This window comes from Peromyscus californicus, unplaced genomic scaffold (genome assembly GCF_007827085.1).
Source record: "Peromyscus californicus insignis strain IS unplaced genomic scaffold, ASM782708v3 Scaffold_8__1_contigs__length_139910024, whole genome shotgun sequence".
Lineage (NCBI taxonomy): Eukaryota > Metazoa > Chordata > Mammalia > Rodentia > Cricetidae > Peromyscus > Peromyscus californicus.
The window spans coordinates 75,820,857-75,840,392 of NW_026294606.1; the positions used below are offsets into that span (position 1 = coordinate 75,820,857).

General features: G+C 37.7%; 1 protein-coding gene across 11 annotated transcripts in view; it reads right to left on the reverse strand.

Annotated features, from left to right (window-relative positions):
* Positions 1-19,536, reverse strand: part of Crem (cAMP responsive element modulator) — a 79,904-nt gene that overhangs the window by 24,709 nt on the left and 35,659 nt on the right. For 4 of the 11 annotated variants that reach the window (XM_052729527.1, XM_052729528.1, XM_052729526.1 and 1 more), the window contains 3 exons: positions 8,658-8,804; positions 4,840-4,934; positions 4,557-4,699 (listed from right to left, as the gene is read on the reverse strand). The exons of 3 other annotated variants lie outside the window; for them this stretch is intronic. In XM_052729527.1, coding sequence (XP_052585487.1) covers positions 4,557-4,699; positions 4,840-4,934; positions 8,658-8,804 — 385 coding nt within the window. The remainder of the gene's footprint in view (positions 1-4,556; positions 4,700-4,839; positions 4,935-8,657; positions 8,805-19,536) is intronic. 4 more of the 11 variants (XM_052729530.1, XM_052729533.1, XM_052729529.1 and 1 more) reach the window with 1 other exon arrangement.

A 19,536-nucleotide genomic window follows, 5' to 3' on the forward strand; every position in this document is an offset into this window, starting at 1 on the left:
TGTACTCAACTTAAGATCTGAGCTCTCGTTACTCGATTCATATATATTTTTTTATTCTAAACGTGTGCATAGAAGTAATTCAAATGCATAAGCATGTAAACATTTAAGTAAATATGATTCAAATCTACTCTAATTTCAAACTGTAACTGAAAAACTCAAAACTGAAATTTTACTACATTAATTTTTGTTTCTTTGTTTTGTTTGGGGTCTTGTTTTTGTTTTCTTTGATACAGAGTTTTGCTGTGTAGCCCTGGCTGTCCTGAAACTATGTAGGCCAGACTTGCCTCAAACGCACAGAGATCCACCTGTCTCTGCCTCTGAGTGCTGGGAATAAAGGAGTGCGCCACCACTGCCGGGCTACTACATTAATATTTAACAGGATAGCAGAAGTGGCCCAGTGGTGGAGTAAACGCACAAAGTACAAGGCCTTGGTTTGATGCCTGGCACTGGAACTGGGGTGTGGAGGCAGGAGAGAAAATGAGAAGAAAGAGGGACTAAATCCCGTGTCTTAAAAGCCAGATTAACAGAAAAAGATTAAATCACAGTTACTATGAGAAAAGAAATACAAAGGTCAAAAAAACATATTTACATGACATTATCTACACAAATAATTTTGAAAGTTGCTGGGGGGATGTAAGCAATGTCACTGCTAAGAATATAAAAAATACAGTTTCTTTAGAATGTGTAAACCAATTGCCTTTATGAGAAAAGTGTTCATTCATATCATCCTAAAGTTCTAAATTCTTATAATATATGCATATGTATGAAAATGTCATAATGAAACCCATTATTATATATAATTAATATAAACTAACAGAGCATTTTAATTCTGGGTTCTTTAAGCAGTCCACAATAGCCATACTTGTCTTTTAGGTGGATTTTGGTTTGACCCACTTACCTTTCATATCCAGAAATGATGAGTCATAGAGACTCATTCCAATAAGATTCTTAGTAAAATATAGTAGGAGAGAGGAAAAAATGGGACATCTAGAAAGAATAATGTGAAGTCTTAGTGACAGCCTTTCACTGTTAAAGGAAGAGGCTGGGTGTAGCAGAGTATGGGTTTAATTTTTCCTCAGAGGAGAAAATTTATTAAATTAAAAACCTTTAATCATTTGGGGCTAGAGAGATAGCTCAGTGGTTAAGGGCACTTGGCTGCTCTTGCAGAAGACCCAGGTTTGAATCTTAGCACCCACATGGCAGCTCATAACTGTCCGTAACTCCAGTCCCAGAGGATCTGATGAGCTCTTCTGGCCTTCCCAGGCACCAGGGATACACATGGTGAACAGACATACACTCACACAAAGCCACCCATACACATAAAATGAATATTTTTTAAACTTCATTTAAATTTCTTTAAGACATTTAATTTTCTTTTCACTTTTGCTTTTCTGAATTCACTGTATATTTTAAATGTTTCATGCAGCTAGTAACATTCTTTGCTAACACTATCTTAAATGCCATCATATGGTAGCTTATCTCAGGATACTCCCCTGAGGTGGAACAGATTTTCCTTGACCAAACCAATTGACCATGGTGCTGGAGATTGAAGCCAAGGCCTCACACATACCAGGTAAGTGTTCTCCCAGGGGACCATACCCCTGGCTTCATCCGTCAGACAACAAACCCACTGCAAGGATCTGTGTTCCGGCAGGCTCTGCAGCTGTAGCTGTTTTTTTTGGTGCTGTAACAATGAATCCTTGCCTGTTTAACGTTTAAATTTTGTAAGTTCTGTTTTTCAGTCTACCTATTTTTCCTGTTCCTAGTGAAAATATTTAATTTTTGTGATAATAGTAAGCAAAAGCTAAGGATGTAGCTCAGTAATAGAGCACTTATCTAACATGTATAAGGTCCCAGATGGATCCCTAGAACTACCAAAACTAAAACAGTAAGATCAATTGCCAACAAATATATTTCAACTGTTAGAAATATGACTTTGGGCAAGAGAGACGGCTCCGTGGGAAGAGTGCCTGCTGTGCAGACATGAGGACCTGGCTCCCTCCCCATCACTCATGTAAAAGCTGGGCATGGTCCTATGCATCTGTAACCCCAGCAGTTAGTGGAGATGAGTGAATACTAGAGGCTCACTGGCCACAACGTCTTGCCAAAATGGTGATCTCCAGATGAGACCTTGACTCAAAATATAAGGCAAAGAAGCCATAGAAGAAGACACCTCATGTCAGTCTCTAGCTTTTATACATGCATGTGTAAGCAAGGGCACCTGTGCACGTATGTGCACACATATACATACATATAGAGAATAATTTTAATGTAACTATTTTTATGTGGGAGAAATTAAGTAAATATATTTTTATTTCCTCAATTTCAATACTCATGTCACAATTAAAATTATGAGTGATTCAAAACAATGCATAGAAAAACATACAGAAATTCTAGTCAAACTATTTTAAAAGCCAAAAAATGCTAACAACTGTTTCTATTAAATATTTATATATAACATATAAAAGCATCAAGACACACTAAGTTTTACTTAATAAGATAAGATTAATTACAATGGATCTTGTATGTATGAAAAGGTGTAATATAAATATAAATGTTCTCTAATTGAAGTATAGAAATTATTCTTATGGGACAAACAAGTAAATGCTGAACTTCTCTACACATGTTGTCTAGTTTTGCCTGGAACTCCTGATTCATCCCCCAACCCTGTATCTTACAGCCAGTGAGCTTACATGCCAAGTGTGGAAGCTGGTGCCAGGAGCACAGGAGTCATGGCACAGAAGCTCCTTGAAAAGACAGGGTTTAATGCACATGGAGATTAGCACAGCTAACCCACACTTCTTTGTCTCCTCCCAACGTTTGCACATCTTTTTCTTCCCAGTTTGACCTGTTATTTTCTATTGTCTTCACACAAACCCCACAGTTTGGCCACTGAAATTATTCCCACCTCAAAGACTAAAACCTGAGACACCTCTTGACCTGATTATTGAGTGAATAAATGCAGACACCAGAGTCCTTCACCACATCCTCTCCAGCTTCAACATTGTCTTAGCTTTAATTTCACTATGTCACATTTTTGTAGTAATAATCTAAGGAAATTAGCCCACAGCATCAGCTTCCCTATTCTCTGTAGATAGATCACTGTTGCCATGTAGTCCTACGTAGTATCAGACTATGCCAGAGAAATGCCAAGATTATAGCCTCTTAGCTCATTCCGAAAACTTTCAAAAGTCTTAACATTCTTTCAGCAGTGATTACCAACCTTTCCCTGTCACAGCACAAACAGAAAACAATAGTATGAACAGCCCACTGGGTAAACAGGCAAAGTTGCTCAAGGCTGGGGCTTGGTCAGGAGGCTCTAGCCTCCCAGGCCTGCTCAGCCTGTCTAGGGAGCAAGGGCTAAGAAGTTCTGCCCTCCTGGCACCTAGAATTGTACTACAAAGGCACACAAGCTGGCAAGCTCTGGTTTATAGTCCTAAAACATTCACCACTAGTCCCAATGAATCAAAGAAACATAAAGATTGAAACAAAAGGTCATTTTGAACATGTGCATTCAGCATCCTGTAAAGATTGTGGACAAATTACATGCATCTCAGACAGATATCATGAGGGTATCTACCCAAAATTACCAAAGGGATTTAATTTAATATTGCAAACATCTATCAACACAGGAGGAATTCTAGGAAACCAACAACAACAGCAAACCCTAGTAACCTTGTAAGAGCTCTCCATACACAAAAGAAAATAATAGGACATTTTAATAGCCAAGCCTTGAGGCTTTGGGGGTATTAGTACGTTTTAAGAGGAAAACTGAAAATGTGAAGTCTTCACACTTTATTTGGACACAGTATTTAACATCACACAACCCCAAGTACCCAAGCAGCAGTTCCCCTGCCTGCCTCTCTTCCCTTTTATTTTGCTTTGTAGGTATCATGGTTCATTATTTTTGTTTAGCAAATGTCCTTGACTTGGAAAATGGGAAAATAATTAGTGCTTTAGTTAGAACAAAAAGCACAGAAGTAACAATCCATTAAAATGCACAAGACTAAATGCCAATGTATCTGTTTATTAGAGCTTCCAGTGGGTAAAGTTCAAATAAAATGATCTATCCAATTGCTACAGTTTGAAAGTTAAATCACTTTTGTTCTTCTAGAAAAACTGCAGCACAAATTAACAGAGTGAAAACAAAATTACATTTAAAACACAACTTAGAAAACATAGTTACCTCTTTTAGATTAAGTGCAATAAGTTATTGGCAACAAAAGCCAGCAACAATGAAATACAGACATTTGTATCATGAAGACAACAAAAACAAGAACTTTAAAACTTCTACTTGAGATGAATATAAAGATGTAAATAGGGCTCCCTCCCTTCAACTTTTAACTTATCTTTCACACTCAGCAATAAGACTTTCACTTTTCAGCTGCCAATACAGATATCTTACTGCTTTAACATGTACTTTTTATTCTATGACACACAGTTGTTAACAATGCACAGTTGCTAATGAAGCATCAGATGCCCAAGCCCACGCAGCTTCACTGTAACTAGGAAGACTTAAAGCTAGCACTGTGTCTATGGAATCGTAGCATACATACTGTATTGCCCCGTGCTAGTCTGATATATGCTAGTTGGTACTGCCATGGTAGCAATGTTAGGTGGTGTTCCTTCTTCCTCTGATTTTTCTTCTTCAATCTTGGGAATACCAGGCACATCAGAGGAAAGTTCATTCAGTATTTTTCTAAAATATAATTTAACAATATAAGCAATTAGTATATAAAAAGAAACAGACAACAGAAAAGCTATAAATAATTATTTTGCTTTATAATTATTGTACCTTTTTGGGTAGAAATATTCCAGTAGGAAAGTTAGTTAACTCACCTATACGAGGGTCTCCGAGAAAGAATTTCTCTACGTTTATGAGAATCGATTACTTCTGATTCTGCAGAATCATCTGTCTCTGCAATTGTTGCTACCTATAATACAAGATTTTCTGAAACGCATCATAAAATATATGATCTTCATCCTCATTCAAAAAATGTAGATTAGGAGTCTACTGGTAGAATTCAGCTTAGTGCTTGTGTGGAAAGGGTTGTAAAGAATGGTACACATAATAAATACTACATAAATTCAATGGAAAGAATATCTGGAATACCATGTGAGGCATCACAGGAAAGGGAAAACATAAACCATTTCAGACCCCAAACCCCAAACCTGAATGTGTCCTTTTAAGTCCAGATATCAGTGTGAGACCATAACAGAAGCAGAAAAACTACCCAATTTAGTGCTCTCTTCACATTATCACAGGCTTTAAGCTGAGTATGAAAGTCAGGCATAGGCCGGGCGGTGGTGGTGCACGCCTTTAATCCCAGCACTCGGGAGGCAGAGGCAGGCGGATCTCTGAGTTCAAGGTCTACAAAGTGAGTTCCATGAAAAGCACAAAACTACACAGAGAAACCCTATCTCAAAAAAAAAAAAAAAGAAGAAGAAGGAGGAGGTCAGGCATTAGGTAGGCCCAAAGAAGAATGAATACGTAAATAAGTCAGTAAACTGGGCTTATTAAGGGAAGGATTTATATTACAAGGAGCATGTTAGAGTTTAAAGATTCTGAAGTCAAAATAAATTTATATTAAAAGGGCCAGTAAGATGGCTCAGTGAATAAAAGCACTTGCCTCTAAGACTGACAGCCTGAGTTCAGCCCCAAGACCCACACAGAAGACAGAGAGAACAAATTCCCACTAGTTGTCCTCTGACCTCCAAGTAGACACTATGGAATGCACCCAAAAGACATGCCCACATAGATTGGGGGGTGGGGTGAGCAGATGATAGATAAATAGATGGATGGATGGATAGATAGACAGATAGATAAAAATAAAAGCATTAGAGTTTTCAGCGTGATTTCGTTTTCAAGCCAGGCAACAATACAATGATATGACAATTAAAGAAACTGAGAAAACTAAAATAATGAATCTCTAAATATGTCTTCTAACAATTTATTTAGTCATTTAACTCTAAGCTTTAGGGGAGGTAAGTTTATGAAACTTCATGTCAGAATTACATGAGAATCTAATGTGGGAAAAAACTAAAAATAGCAAGAACATGTAGTTCCTGCTACATAACATGGTGAGTACAGTTAAGAACAGCATGGGGCTGGGGCTGGGGCTCAGTGTAGAGTGCTTCCATTGTACATGAAGCCATGTGTTTGACCCCAGCACCACATAAAACCTGGTGTGGTGGTGCATGCCCATAAAGCCAGCATTTGAAGGTAGAAACGGAGCATATGAGATTCAAAGTCATTCTTAGGGACACTGTGAGTTTGAAACCAGCTTGAGCTTCATGAATATTCTCCAGAAAAATGCTAAGGAGGAGGAGGAAGAAGAGTATCGGTATATTTTCTCTTGAAAATTACAAGTTTGTGTAGATTTAAAGTATTTCCAGCATGAAAAAAAAATGACATAAAGTAATATATATTTTAACTAGCCAATTTAGTCATGCCACAATGTATACACACTTCAAAACAAAATGCTATTCAGAATAAATTGATAAAAATTGTTTGCCAAGTAAAAATATATTAAAAATTCATTTATGATTTTAATAGAAGGAATATATAGTTTTCAATGCATATAGACAGGTGTATAAGTGTGTATACACATACATATATATATATCATATATATATATATATATATATATATATATATATACACATCTACAAATATGACACTTCTAGTCATGGATACAATACACAAAAACACACATATAATGAACATAACCTATTGGGGGGAAAATGTTGCCTTATATGGTCATGTAGCATGTACCTTACACTGGCAATACATTTCACACAGCTGTCCTAAACTGCAGCAATTCCCTCATGTGCAGTAGAAGCCATTATTTTATCCAGTTTAGAAAAGTTGAGATGAGTGGTGGCACATACCTTTAATCCCAATACTTGGGAGGCAGAGGCAGGTAGATCTCTATGAGTTTGAGAGCAGCCTGGTCTACAGACCAAGTTCTAGGACAGCCAGGGCTACACAGAGAAACCCTTTCTCAAAAAAACAGAAAAAGAAAGAAAGAAATAGAAAAGTTGTGATGAATATGAACAAAATACATTATGAAATATCATAATGAATGAATATAATTATATAACAAATTACATATAATTAATATACACTAGTAAAAACATTAAAAAATTTAAAGTTCATGCAGAATGATTTGTCACTTAAAACACAGAAATTCTAAGACAAGATCTATGAGCATTTATCTCTAAAAAGTCAATCAAATCATTACTTAACAAAACAGCAATAACAAAGTATTCAGAATATAAGACAATGTTGCCTTCCAACACCAGCCAGGTAAAATTTGTACTTCCAATAAAAGCCATAATGTAAGGAACAATGAGGGAAAACTAGGATCAGAAATTACAAATTCTTGGAATCAAGGGTCATCACAGAAAACTAAAGACAACGATAGGAATTATTTTTACACCCCGAGAACAAAGAAAAGATACCTATTCTGAAAAGACAAGCAAGCTTAGAAAGCATGTGAATTTATCGTGTCAGTCCTCACAGGCTGCAGTCCTCATGGTGTTCTGTGATAAACTACATTCAGGCATGCAGGCAAAGGCAAGATTAAGTATATGCCTATCCCTTTTCCTCATATATTTGAGGCTTTTTGTCACCAGTTAGGTTCAAATAATTTCTACACCTAAAGAATAATAAGAACTTGACCTAAAAAAGAAACAGAAATCAGTTCAGTAGATAAGAAAAGTATGCTATAAAGTGCATACATAATAATTTACATCTGTTAATGAAAAAAACTACTTTCAAGAATTTAGGACCTGTGACCACTCTGGTAACAATAATAATTAGTACAACATGTATCTGTATCACAATCACATCTACAAAAGCCCAGATTCAATCTGAGGAGGTATATGACATGGAAATAAAGTGCTCCAGTGACAAGGATACGGTAGGCGCTAGGGCATGTTACTTAGCATGCACCAAGATCTGGAGTTTACATCTCAGCACCAAAATAAATAAATAGTAATATCCTGACATCTAAAGGTTGCATTCACTAAATCTAAAATAAATTTCTGAGCCAAGTGCAATGATGCACTCAAGAGGCTGAGCCAGGAGGTCTGCTGTAAGTTTTAGGCCAACTTGGCTTACAAAGTGAGTTCAAAGCCAGCCAGGACTCTAGTCTTCATAGTACTATTTTTATTACAATGTCTTCCAAGAACCCCCAAATACCACTAGAGAGCTTTGCTAAATAAATAAAAGTCTGAAAATAAGAAGATAAAAGATAGAACTGCTTAACTAGCAATTATTCATCGTGTAAATTAAGAGTGACAACAAAACTCCAACCCATAAGTCAATCTATATACACAGCAAAAAACAATACACCATACATAAAAAGAAATTCTTCCAAGTATCCAAGAAGACGTCTTCAATATAAAGTTACACAAAAGAGCCAAGTGTGGTGGCACATGCCTGTAGTCCCATGATTTGAGAGGCTGAGGAGGAGGAGGAGGAGGAGGAGGAGGAGGAGGAGGAGTTTAAAGCTGGCCTTAGCTACATAATGAGACCTTATCTCCAAAAGAATAAAATAAAATAAAGAAAAATGATGATAAATGAATTAAACAAAGAAGAAGTTTTAAAGCTCGAGAAGGTCAAAGACAAATGGTCAGGGCGGGAAGCTAACCTGAACAGTTTGTATTTGTGGTGACTGAATAACCGATGGATGTGGTGTCGGAATTACTCCCTGGACCTGTACAGTTTGGCCTGAAGGTAACTGCACTAGAGTCACAGCTGGGGAGCCTCTTCCAGTGCCTGATCCAGCTACAGAAACCTGAAAAAATGACCATCATTGAGGATTAAAGCTGGACTTGTATTGCTTTTGTTTATTTTTAAGAGTACCACTTGCTATCACAACCAGCCTACTTCTCTTTTCTTTTTCTTGAAACTAAGAAATGATAAACAAGTGGGTACTTACCATTAGGAGGTAGTCACCGTCCTGGAACTGTCATTCTCTGATGTGACAGATACTAAAGAACCCATGCGCCTCACTTTTGGTGCCCATGCTTTGGCAGCTAAGAATGTTCCGAGCACAAAGTTCTAAAGCAGTTAAACTACCTCGATGCAGCTCATGGCTACTAATGGGGATGCCCTTTTCAGGCCAAATATAAACTCTTCCTCTTTAACTGCTTAAGAGAAACTAGAGGAAATTCACATGTGGATAACCTTTTGATAGATGAAATGTTTTATATATGGTAATTCTTTCACTATTTTAGATGCAAGCTGATACCCTGTCTCAATATTATTTAAGAAAAAGTAATTTTTATAGTCTATAAATACACAGACACACACAGAATACACCATAGAGCAAGAAACTGCAAGATCTTTCAAGCCTTTAGAGTCTCTGTTCCAGAAAAACTACAGGGCTGGTGTAGCCTCCTAACACTTTATCCTCTTCCCAACATGGAGTATCAAGAGAGTGGTCCAGAGCCATCCATCAGTTTTTGAAGTAAGAGAAGAGTAAATACAGGCATCTTCCATCTACTGAGTGCTTTCAACAAACATGCTTTGGACTGGATTTGAAACCTACTAAGGTCTCTAGTAATCAACCTGTCTTTTTGACCACTATAATTTTAGAAACTTTTCTTAATTTTACTTAGATTCACTGTACCTTATGGCTTACTCAAACCACTCAAATATCTTGAAAATGAAACACACTGGGAGTTTCTATCTTGAGTAACAGGAGAACCTCAAGGTGTTAATTTTCATGGAAGCCTCTATGTGTGACCTCACTTTTAAGAGACACCAATGAGTCCCAAGCTACTATGCCAGTGTTTATTATTTTAAAAACTATTTTAAACTGTGTTTGCAAGGTAAGCATGGTGGCATATATTTGAAATCTCAGTACTCAGGAGGCTAAAGCAGGGGGATCATGAGTTTGTGGCCAGGCTGGGAAATACAACAAGACCTTTGTCTGGAAAAAAAAAAAACTAGATTTACAACAAATAATTACAATTTACTTACATTATCATTTTCTAAGAAAGCAAATAGGTTCTGTGGTAATCCAAAGGTTACAATTTAATACATAAAAGAGAAACCATATGCTGAGCACTGGACTACATGGACTAAGGTATAAATAAAGTAGAACTGGTAAAAACGATGCCTAAGAAACAACAGATCAAACAGGTAAAGAGCTCAGTCACGAATGTCATAGGAGTACAGAAGATCAGTGTAGCCCTGAACAAAAAGTGAAGGCTTTCTGTGGGGCCAGGGCTGAAGCCAGACCTTGATCTAAGCCTTGATTTCCAAGTGACAAATGAGGGCAGAGGCAACTGATACAACCTACCAGGCAATTTCAGCCTGCCTATCCCAATATCATCTGTCTTGGGTTGTAGGAGGAAAGAACATCTTATTCGTAACCATAGGCTGAACAGCTAAAGGATTTATTCTACAAATCTCAGCATAAAAGGCAACACTGTAAAATTATAAAAAGGCAGCTACCTCTGTGTTAATTAACTACCAAAAGTTTCCTTTCTCCTCACAACTAAATGTCAAGTTTTTTGTCTCGGGACATCTTTTTACTTAAAACTTGCTACAATCTCAGTTTCTTGTTGTTGTTTTTTAAATGTTTTATTACATTTAGAGTGAGTTTGTGTGTGTGTGTTTGTGTGTGTGTGTGTACCATGTTATGTGTCTATGCACTGTGTGTATGCCACTTTGTGTGTGTGCACACCACTGTGCATGGGAAGGGGCGAGGACAAGTTGCAGGAACTGGTTTCTCTTTGTACTGTGTAGTTCCTGGGATCAAACTCAGGTCATCGGGTTTGGCAGCAAGTGCTTTCAGCATCTGAGCATCTCCCCAGCCCTACAGAATTTCCACTATCTAAATCTACTGGATTTTTACCTAGTAGAGTGCTAGTAAATAGTTAATAATCAAATCTTAGGAAGCAGGACTCCTGACTTTCAGACTTGCTTATCTCTGTGATATGAACTATGTATTATGCATCATGACTTGTTTCAGGCTGCAAATGGAGACCATATACACAAAGCTGAAAAAAGATGTACATATCTGGTTCTTGCAAGCCCATACAAGACAGCTTCAGAGGGTTTGATCTATTGATTTGTACCACACTACAAAGTAAAATGGAAAAATTATCAATCAATAGCTCAGCAACAGTAAATATATCGCATGCTATTATTTTATGAAAAAATTACTTTTTTTCAAAACAATTATTTACTGAAAATAGTGATAGTACTTTTACTTTTGGGGTTTTGTGTGTATATGTGTGTTTTCAGTTGGCTGGAGTTTGCTGTTGCTGTATTTGAGACAAAATTTCACTATGTATCCCTGACTGGCCTGGAACTTACTACATAGACCAGGCTGGCCTTCAACTAACAGAGATCCACCTGCTTCTGCTGAGATACAGGCATGCACCACCACGGCAAACTAACAACTTCTTTTAATGACAAAGATTTTTGTTGTTGTTTGGGTTTGGTTTTCTTATTATATTTATCTTATATCTGTCTATGTGCATGTACGTGCACACACACACACACACACACACACACACAGAAGCAGAAGATATCTTGAGGGAGTAGGTTCTCTCCTTCTACCATGTGGATCCTAGGAATGCAGGCCAACAAGATGACTCATGAGTAAAACCTCTTGCTGTCAAGATTGATGGCCTGTGTTTGATCCTGGAACTACATCATGGAAGAAGAAACTGACTCCCACAAGTTGTTCTGTGACTTCCACATACACACCATGCATGGCACACATATATTCATACCCATACATACACAAAATAAATAATATAAAAATATGTCTTTTAAAGAATACCTGGGCCAGGCACAGTGGTGCATGCCTTTTGTCCCAGCCTTCAGGAGACAAACAGACCTCTGTGAGTCTGAGGCCAGCCTGGTCTCCATAGTGAGTTCCAGGCCAGTCAGGGCTACACAGTGAGACCCTGTCTCAGAAAAACAAAATTAATGAAGAAACAAGTGTTGGAAGTTTCCTCCAAAACAGGCTATACTAAAATCCTAGAGGTGAGCTAAGTGAATTCTACAATGATAATTCTGTTATGCCCAAACTCTGGGCTGCCAAAAGTTAAGAGACCATCATTAAACTCCTAAAACACAAATAATGTACCCTTGATGTTAAACTTTAGATTTAGCCTTTTAAATAAGAATGCATTTAAATCTGGAAAATTGCCATTCTATATGCTCACTAGCTTTGAGAAAGCTGATAAGTGAGAAGCATTAAGCCTGTAACTGTATTGCTAGAGTTAATGGACTTAAACTCCATCATTATTACTCATTAAAAGCTCACAGGGCAGCACTGCCAGGAACCTCTGGCACCTGGAGGCTGGCCCTCCCCCACAGCCTCCTGCATCCCACTTCCCATGCTTAGGCCCATCTACCCCATCCTGAAACCACACTCCAGGTGCTGGTCATTGCCTCCTGCGATCAGCCCACCTACAGTGCCTAGGAATTTTGCCTGCACAGCCTCCTGTAGCATTTGGAAACCCAGCTTCCCCCCTGCTTAGGCCCATCTCTGCTGCTCAAATTCTTCTGGTACCAGCCCTACAAAAGAAAGCAGGCCTCTCAGACCTAGTACTAAGTACTTTCCTGAACACTGTAAACACCTCCACTGGAGGAAGACAATGAAAGAAAAGAAGGAATTCAACCAACAAACTATTCCAGATGCACAAGTCCCAGAGTAGAAACAAAAACAAAAACCAAGATGACATGACTCCCCCACAACTAAATCCCATAATAATGGAGCCTAATGAAAGTGACCAGGAAAAACTTCCAAAGAATTCAGAATTACAATCATGTTCAAATAACTCATAGAAGACATGAATATATTCCAAGAGAGCTAAAAACAATGAGATGAATGAAGGAAGTCAATCCAAGATGTGAAAACAGAATTCAATGGAAACAGAACTGCTGAAGAAAAGCCAAACTAAAATGATGCTGGAAATGCAAAACTCAACAAGCCAAATGTAAATCTCAGTGGAAAGCCTTACCAATGGAATGGACCATGGGAAAACAGAGTCTGGGCTTGGAGGACAAGGCAGAGGAAATGGAAGGTCAATTGAGAAATTCTGAAATAAATATGAAGAGAACGTGGGACACCCGGTAAAGATCTAACCTGTAGATTATGAGAATAAAAGGACACTACCACACTGAAGGCAAAGAATATATTTTCAATAAAATCATAGAAAAGCCTGGGTATTGTAGCATGCAATACTGAATGCCAGCACTCAGGAGGCTGAGGGAAGGGGATGTTTGTGAACTCAATGTCAGCCTGATCTACCCAGTGAGTTCTAGACCAGTTAGTGCTACATAGTGAGATTTAGCCTCAAAAACAAAACAAAACAAAAATCATAGAAGAAAAATTCTCCAGCCTAGAGAAAGAAATACTCACCCAAGTACCAGAGGCCTATAGGACTCCAAATAGACAGAGCCAGAAAAGAAACTCCCCACAACTTATTATAAAGGGATCAAAATCATTATGCCCAGCCAAACTATATAATTAAAATTAAAGGAGAAATAAGATATTTCCATGATAAAAACAGATTAATTTATGACCACTAAACCAGCTCTACAGAGATTATTGGAAGAATACTTTAGTCTGAGAAAAAATAAACACACCCAGGAGGTCACAGGTATTAAATAACTCCAAAATAGTTACTCAAAAGAAGTCTAAGAAAACATAAAAACAACAATATATGAGTAGCTAATATACACCTCTCAATGGTAACTCTTAATATTAATGATCTCAATTCCCCCAACAAATAGACACAGACTATCAGACTGGATTAAAAAACGGGACCAGTCTTTTTGCTGCTTCCAAGAAACAAACTTCACCATCAATGATAGACACCATCTTACAATAAAAGAATGGAAAAAGGTATCCCAAGCAAATGTAACTAATAAATAGGAATAGCAATTCTAATGTCTAATGAAAGAGACTTCAAACTAAAACTAGCCAGAAGGGATAAGGAAGGTCCCTTAATATTCCTTAAAAGAACAATCCACCAAGAGGATACTCCAGTTCTAAACATAAGTATACCAAACGTGGATACACTCAATTTCATAAAAGAAATACTACTAGATTCACAGATTAACTTCATCGCAGTGATAGTGGAGGACTTCAACACCTCACTCTCACCAATAAACAGGACATCCTGACAAAAGCTAAGGAGAGAAACATTAGAATTAAATGATATCATAAGTCAAATAGATCCAACAGATACCTACAGAACATTCCACCTAAACACTTAAAGAGTACACATCCTTCTTAGAAGCCCATGAAACTTTTTCAAAGACTGATCACATATTAGGACACAAAACAAGTCTCAACAATATATACATAAGCACCACAAGTGCAGTTGTTACTAATGGAGGTCAGAAGAGAACATCGATGGTTGTGAGTCACCATGTGGGTGTTGGAAGCCAAAAATTATAATAGGAAAAGTGTGGTAACATCCTGTATTCTACCTGAGCAAAACTGGTTATCAACAGCAACAGAAACTTCAGAAAGTGCACAAACCTGTGGAAACTAAACAACACACTACTGAATGGTGATTGGGTTAAGTAAAAAACTAAAATGGAAAATTTTAAATTCCTAGAATTGACTGAAAATGAAAACATAACATACCAAAATCTATGGGACAGCATGAAAACAGTCCCTAAGAGGAAGGTTTATTGTATAAGTGCCTACCACAAAAAAAATTTGAGAGGGCTGGAAAGATGGTTCAGTGGGTAAGAGTACTTATTGATCTTGCAGAGTACTCAAGTTCAGTCCCCAGCACTACATGATGATTCCTAACCATAACTAACTCTAGTTCTAGGGGATCAGATGGGCTCTTCTGACCTCCATGGGTATCATGCATGGATGTGGTGCAATACATGAATGCACATAAACATTCATAAACAGAAAAAAAGTCTTGAAAAAAATTCAATTTGAGAGATCTCTAACTAACAACTTAATGATGCACAAGAACAACACCCAAAAAACAGTGGACAAGAGAGGATAAAATAAGGGTGAAATTAAGGAAATAAAAAAATACAGAGTCAAAGAGTTGGTTCTTGAAAAAAATTAGCAAGACTGACAAACCACTAGTGTAGTAGTTCTCAACCTGTGGGTCACAACCCCTTTGGGGGGGGGTCAAAGGACCCTTTCATAGGGATCACCTAAGACCATCAGAAAACACAGATATTTACATTATGATTCATAACAGTAGCAAAATTACTACAGTTATGAGGTAGCAATGAAAATAATTTTACAGTTCAGGGGTCACCACAACATGAGGAACTGTATAAAGGGTTGCAGCATTAGGAAGGCTAAGAACCACTGTGCTGCCGGGCGGTGGTGGCGCACGCCTTTAATCCCAGCACTCGGGAGGCAGAGCCAGGCGGATCTCTGTGAGTTCGAGGCCAGCCTGGACTACCAAGTGAGTTCCAGGAAAGGCGCAAAGCTACACAGAGAAACCCTGTCTCGAAAAACCAAAAAAAAAAAAAAAAAAAAAAGAACCACTGTGCTGTGGACATTGCTCTGTATAAATAAAATGCTGATTGGCCAGTAGCCAGGCAGGAAGCATAGGCGGGACAAGCAGAGAAGAGAATTCTGGGAAGTGGAAGGCTGAGGCAGGGAGATGCCGCCAGCTGCCATGATGAGAAGCAGATGTTAAGATACTGGTAAGCCACGAGCCACATGGCAACTTATAGATTAATAGAAATGGGTTGATTTAAGATATAAGAACAGTTAGCAAGAAGCCTGCCATGGCTATACAGTTTATAAGAAATATAAGTCTCTGTGTGTTTCCTTGGTTGGGTCTGAGCAGCTTTGGGACTGGCGGATGAGAGAGATTTATCCTGACCTTGGTCCAGGCAGGACTGGAGAAAACTTCAGCTACACCACTGTTCTATTAAAATTAACAAACAAAAAAGATTGAGAGGAAAAAAATTTGAGTCAATAAAATTCGAGATAAAAAGGAGAGAAAATTAACAGACACTAAGGAAATTCAGAGAATCATAGGCATACTTTAAATTTTTATACTTCACTAAACTGGCAAATCTAAAAGAAATGGATAAATTTCTATATGCATATGACCCACCAAAGTTAAACTATGGATGAAATAAATACTTTAAACAGACCAAACAATAATGAGATAAAATTAGTAATATAAAATCCCCCTAACTAGGGGCTAGAGAGATAACTCAACAGAAAAGAGCACTTACAATGCTTACCCAAATGGCAGCTCACAACTGCCTGTAACTCCAATTTCAGGGGATCGAAAACATACATGCAAGCAAAACACACATACACATAAACTAAAATAAATAAATCTTTTTAAAATTTCCCAACTAGAAAGGCCTAGGACAAAGTGGATTCAGTGCAGAATTTACCAAACCTTCAAAGAACTAATACCAATATTCTTCCAACTTTTCTATAAAGGGAAAAAACATTTCCTTTCAACACACTGGGTTTTTTTGTTTTGTTCTGTTTTGCTTTGTTTTTCGAGACAGGGTTTCTCTGTGTGACAGCTCTGGCTGTCCTGGAACTCTCTCTGTAGACCAGGCTGGCCTTGAACTCAGAGATCCACCTGCCTCTTCCTCCAAAGTGCTGGGATTAAAGGCATGTACCACCACTGCCCAGCTAAACACATTGTTTTTATAAAGTCAGTACTGCCCTGATAACAAAAACGAGACAGGTAACAGCAACAACAACAAAATTATAAGATTATAGGCCAATATTACTGTTGAATATAAATGCAAAAATTCTCAATGAAATACTTGCAAATCAAATTCAAAAGCATTTAAAAGTATCATCTAAAGCCAGGCAGCAGTGGCATACACCTTTAATCCTAGCACTCCCAAGGCAGAGGCAGACAGATCTCTGTAAGGTCAAGGCAAGCCTGGTCTACAGATTGAGTTCCAGGACAGCCAAGGGTGCACAGAGAAAGATTGTCTCAAAAAAACAAAAACAAATCAAAAAGTATCATCCACTACAATCAAGTTATCTTCATCCCATAGATATAGGGATGGTTCAACATACATAAATCAATAAGTGTAATTCTCCACATAAAGAGACTCAAAGATCATCTCATTAGATGCAGAAAAGGGCTTTGATAAAATCCAGTATCCCTTCATGATAAAAGAACTAAGGAATCTGGGCATAGAGGAGACATATCTCAATCAAGGAACAATAACCCCACATCATGAAAATGCTAAATAAATAAATAAACTTCTAAGTATTACCACTAAAATAAGGAGTAAGACAAGAATATACACTTTCTCCATTCCTCTTTGACAGAGTTGGTGAAGTCTTCTAACTAGAGCAATAAGAAAAAAGAGGGAGGTATGGGGAAACAAAGAAATCAAAGTACCTTTATCTCAGAATATATAATTCTATACATAAAAGACCCTCAAAAATCTACCAGAAAACTCCAACAGCTAATCGAGTGTTAAGTAGCAGAATACAAATTTAATATACAAAAATCAGTAGCCGCCTTCCTACATACCCAATGACAAACATATTGAGAAGGAAACAATCCCATTTACAACAGCCTCAAAAACAAAACTTGAAATATATCTAACCAAAGAAATGAAAGATCTGCACAATGAAAATTCAATAATGAAGAAAGAAATTGAAGAAGATCTAGAAGGAGAGACCATCCATGCTACTGGATTGGTAAAATTAATGTAAAAATGACCATTCTACTTTAAGCAATCTATAGATTCAAATTTGATCCCCATCAAAACTTCAATAAAATTCTTCACAGATATTGAAAAATTAATCTCAAAATTCACATGGAAACATAAAAGACGGAGACTAGCTAATGCAATCCTGAACAATAAAAATACTGCTGAAGTATCAACAGCCCTGATTTCAAGTAATAGTTGAAAGTAATAAAAAACAGCATGGTATTGTCATTAAAACAGACACATTGGTCAATATAATAAACCTGAAGAACCAAAGATAAGCCCACATTCCTACAGTCACCTGATTTTCAACAAAGAGGCCAAAATACATGTTGGAGAAAAGACAGCATCTTCAATAAGTGGTGACATTCAAATATATAGAAGAATAAAAGTAGATCCTTATCTCTCACCCTGCACAAAGCTCAACTCCAAATGAATCAAGGACGTCAATGTAAGACTCTAAATCTAAGGAGAAAGTAGGGAATATGTTTCAATTTACAGGCACAGGAAAGGGCTTTCTGAACAGGATTATACAACCATTAACCAAAAAGTGACAAATGGGATGTTATGAAACCAAAAAGCTTCTGTACAGCAAAAAAAGTCATCATTCCAGTGACAAAGATGCCTCCAGAATGGGAAAAAAATCTTTACCACCTAGACATCTAACAGAGGGGTAGTGTCTAGAATATACAAAGAATGCAAATAATAAACAAACAAACAAGAAAATAAACCCAACTTAAAATGGAGCATGAAACTAAACAGAAAAATCTCAAAAGAGGAAATATACAGAGCTGATATATGTATTTTTAAACATTCAACATCTTTAGCCATCAGAGGCACACAAATTAAAACCACTTTGAGATTTCACCTTACCCTAGTTAAAATGACTTTGATTTTTTAAATGCCAGCAAATGCTGGTATGTATGTGGAGAAGGTGACACACATTCCCTGCTGGTGGGAATATAAAATGTATAGTGTTTCCACTAACAAAGTAGTGTGAGGTTCCCGAGAAAGCCAGAAATCGGTGTACCATATGATCCAGCTTTAGCTCCTGGGCATATTCCCAAAAGGCTCTATATCCTTCTACAGAGACACCTGCTCATCAGTATTTACTGTTCCTATATTCACAAAAGCCAGGAAGGGGAAAGTGCCTAGATGTCCATGAAGTAATGAATAGATAATGGAAAGGTGATACATGTACACAATAGAATATTATTCAGCTGCAAAGAAAAATGAAATTATGAAATTCACAAGTAAATGGATGCATTTTAAAATAATAATTTTTTTTTTCCGTTTTTCGAGACAGTGTTTCTCTGTGTAGCTTTGCGCCTTTCCTGGGACTCGCTTGGTAGCCCAGGCTGGCCTCGAACTCACAGAGATCCACCTGGCTCTGCCTCCCGAGTGCTGGGATTAAAGGCGTGCGCCACCACCGCCCGGCCCTTAAAATAATAATTTTAACTGAGGTAACATGAACCCAGAAAGACAAATGCCACATGTTCTCTCGTTGATGGATGCTACCTTTGAATTTTTAGATAAATTCTATTGAAATTAAAATATCCATAAAAATAAAAAACTAGTAAGGTGCCACAGAGGGTCGGCTTAACGTGAAGAGGACTAGAAGACAGGTGTGTGGTATGAGGGAAAGGAAATAAGAACAGAAAGGGTTGCCGGGCGGTGGTGGCGCAGCGCGCTGCGCCTTTAATCCCAGCACTCGGGAGGCAGAGGCAGGTGGATCTCTGTGAGTTTGAGGCCAGCCTGGTCTACAGAGCCGAGATCCAGGACAGGCATCAAAACTACACAGAGAAACCCTGTTTCGGGGAGGAAAAAAGGGTTAACTGGGGCAAGGACTAGGA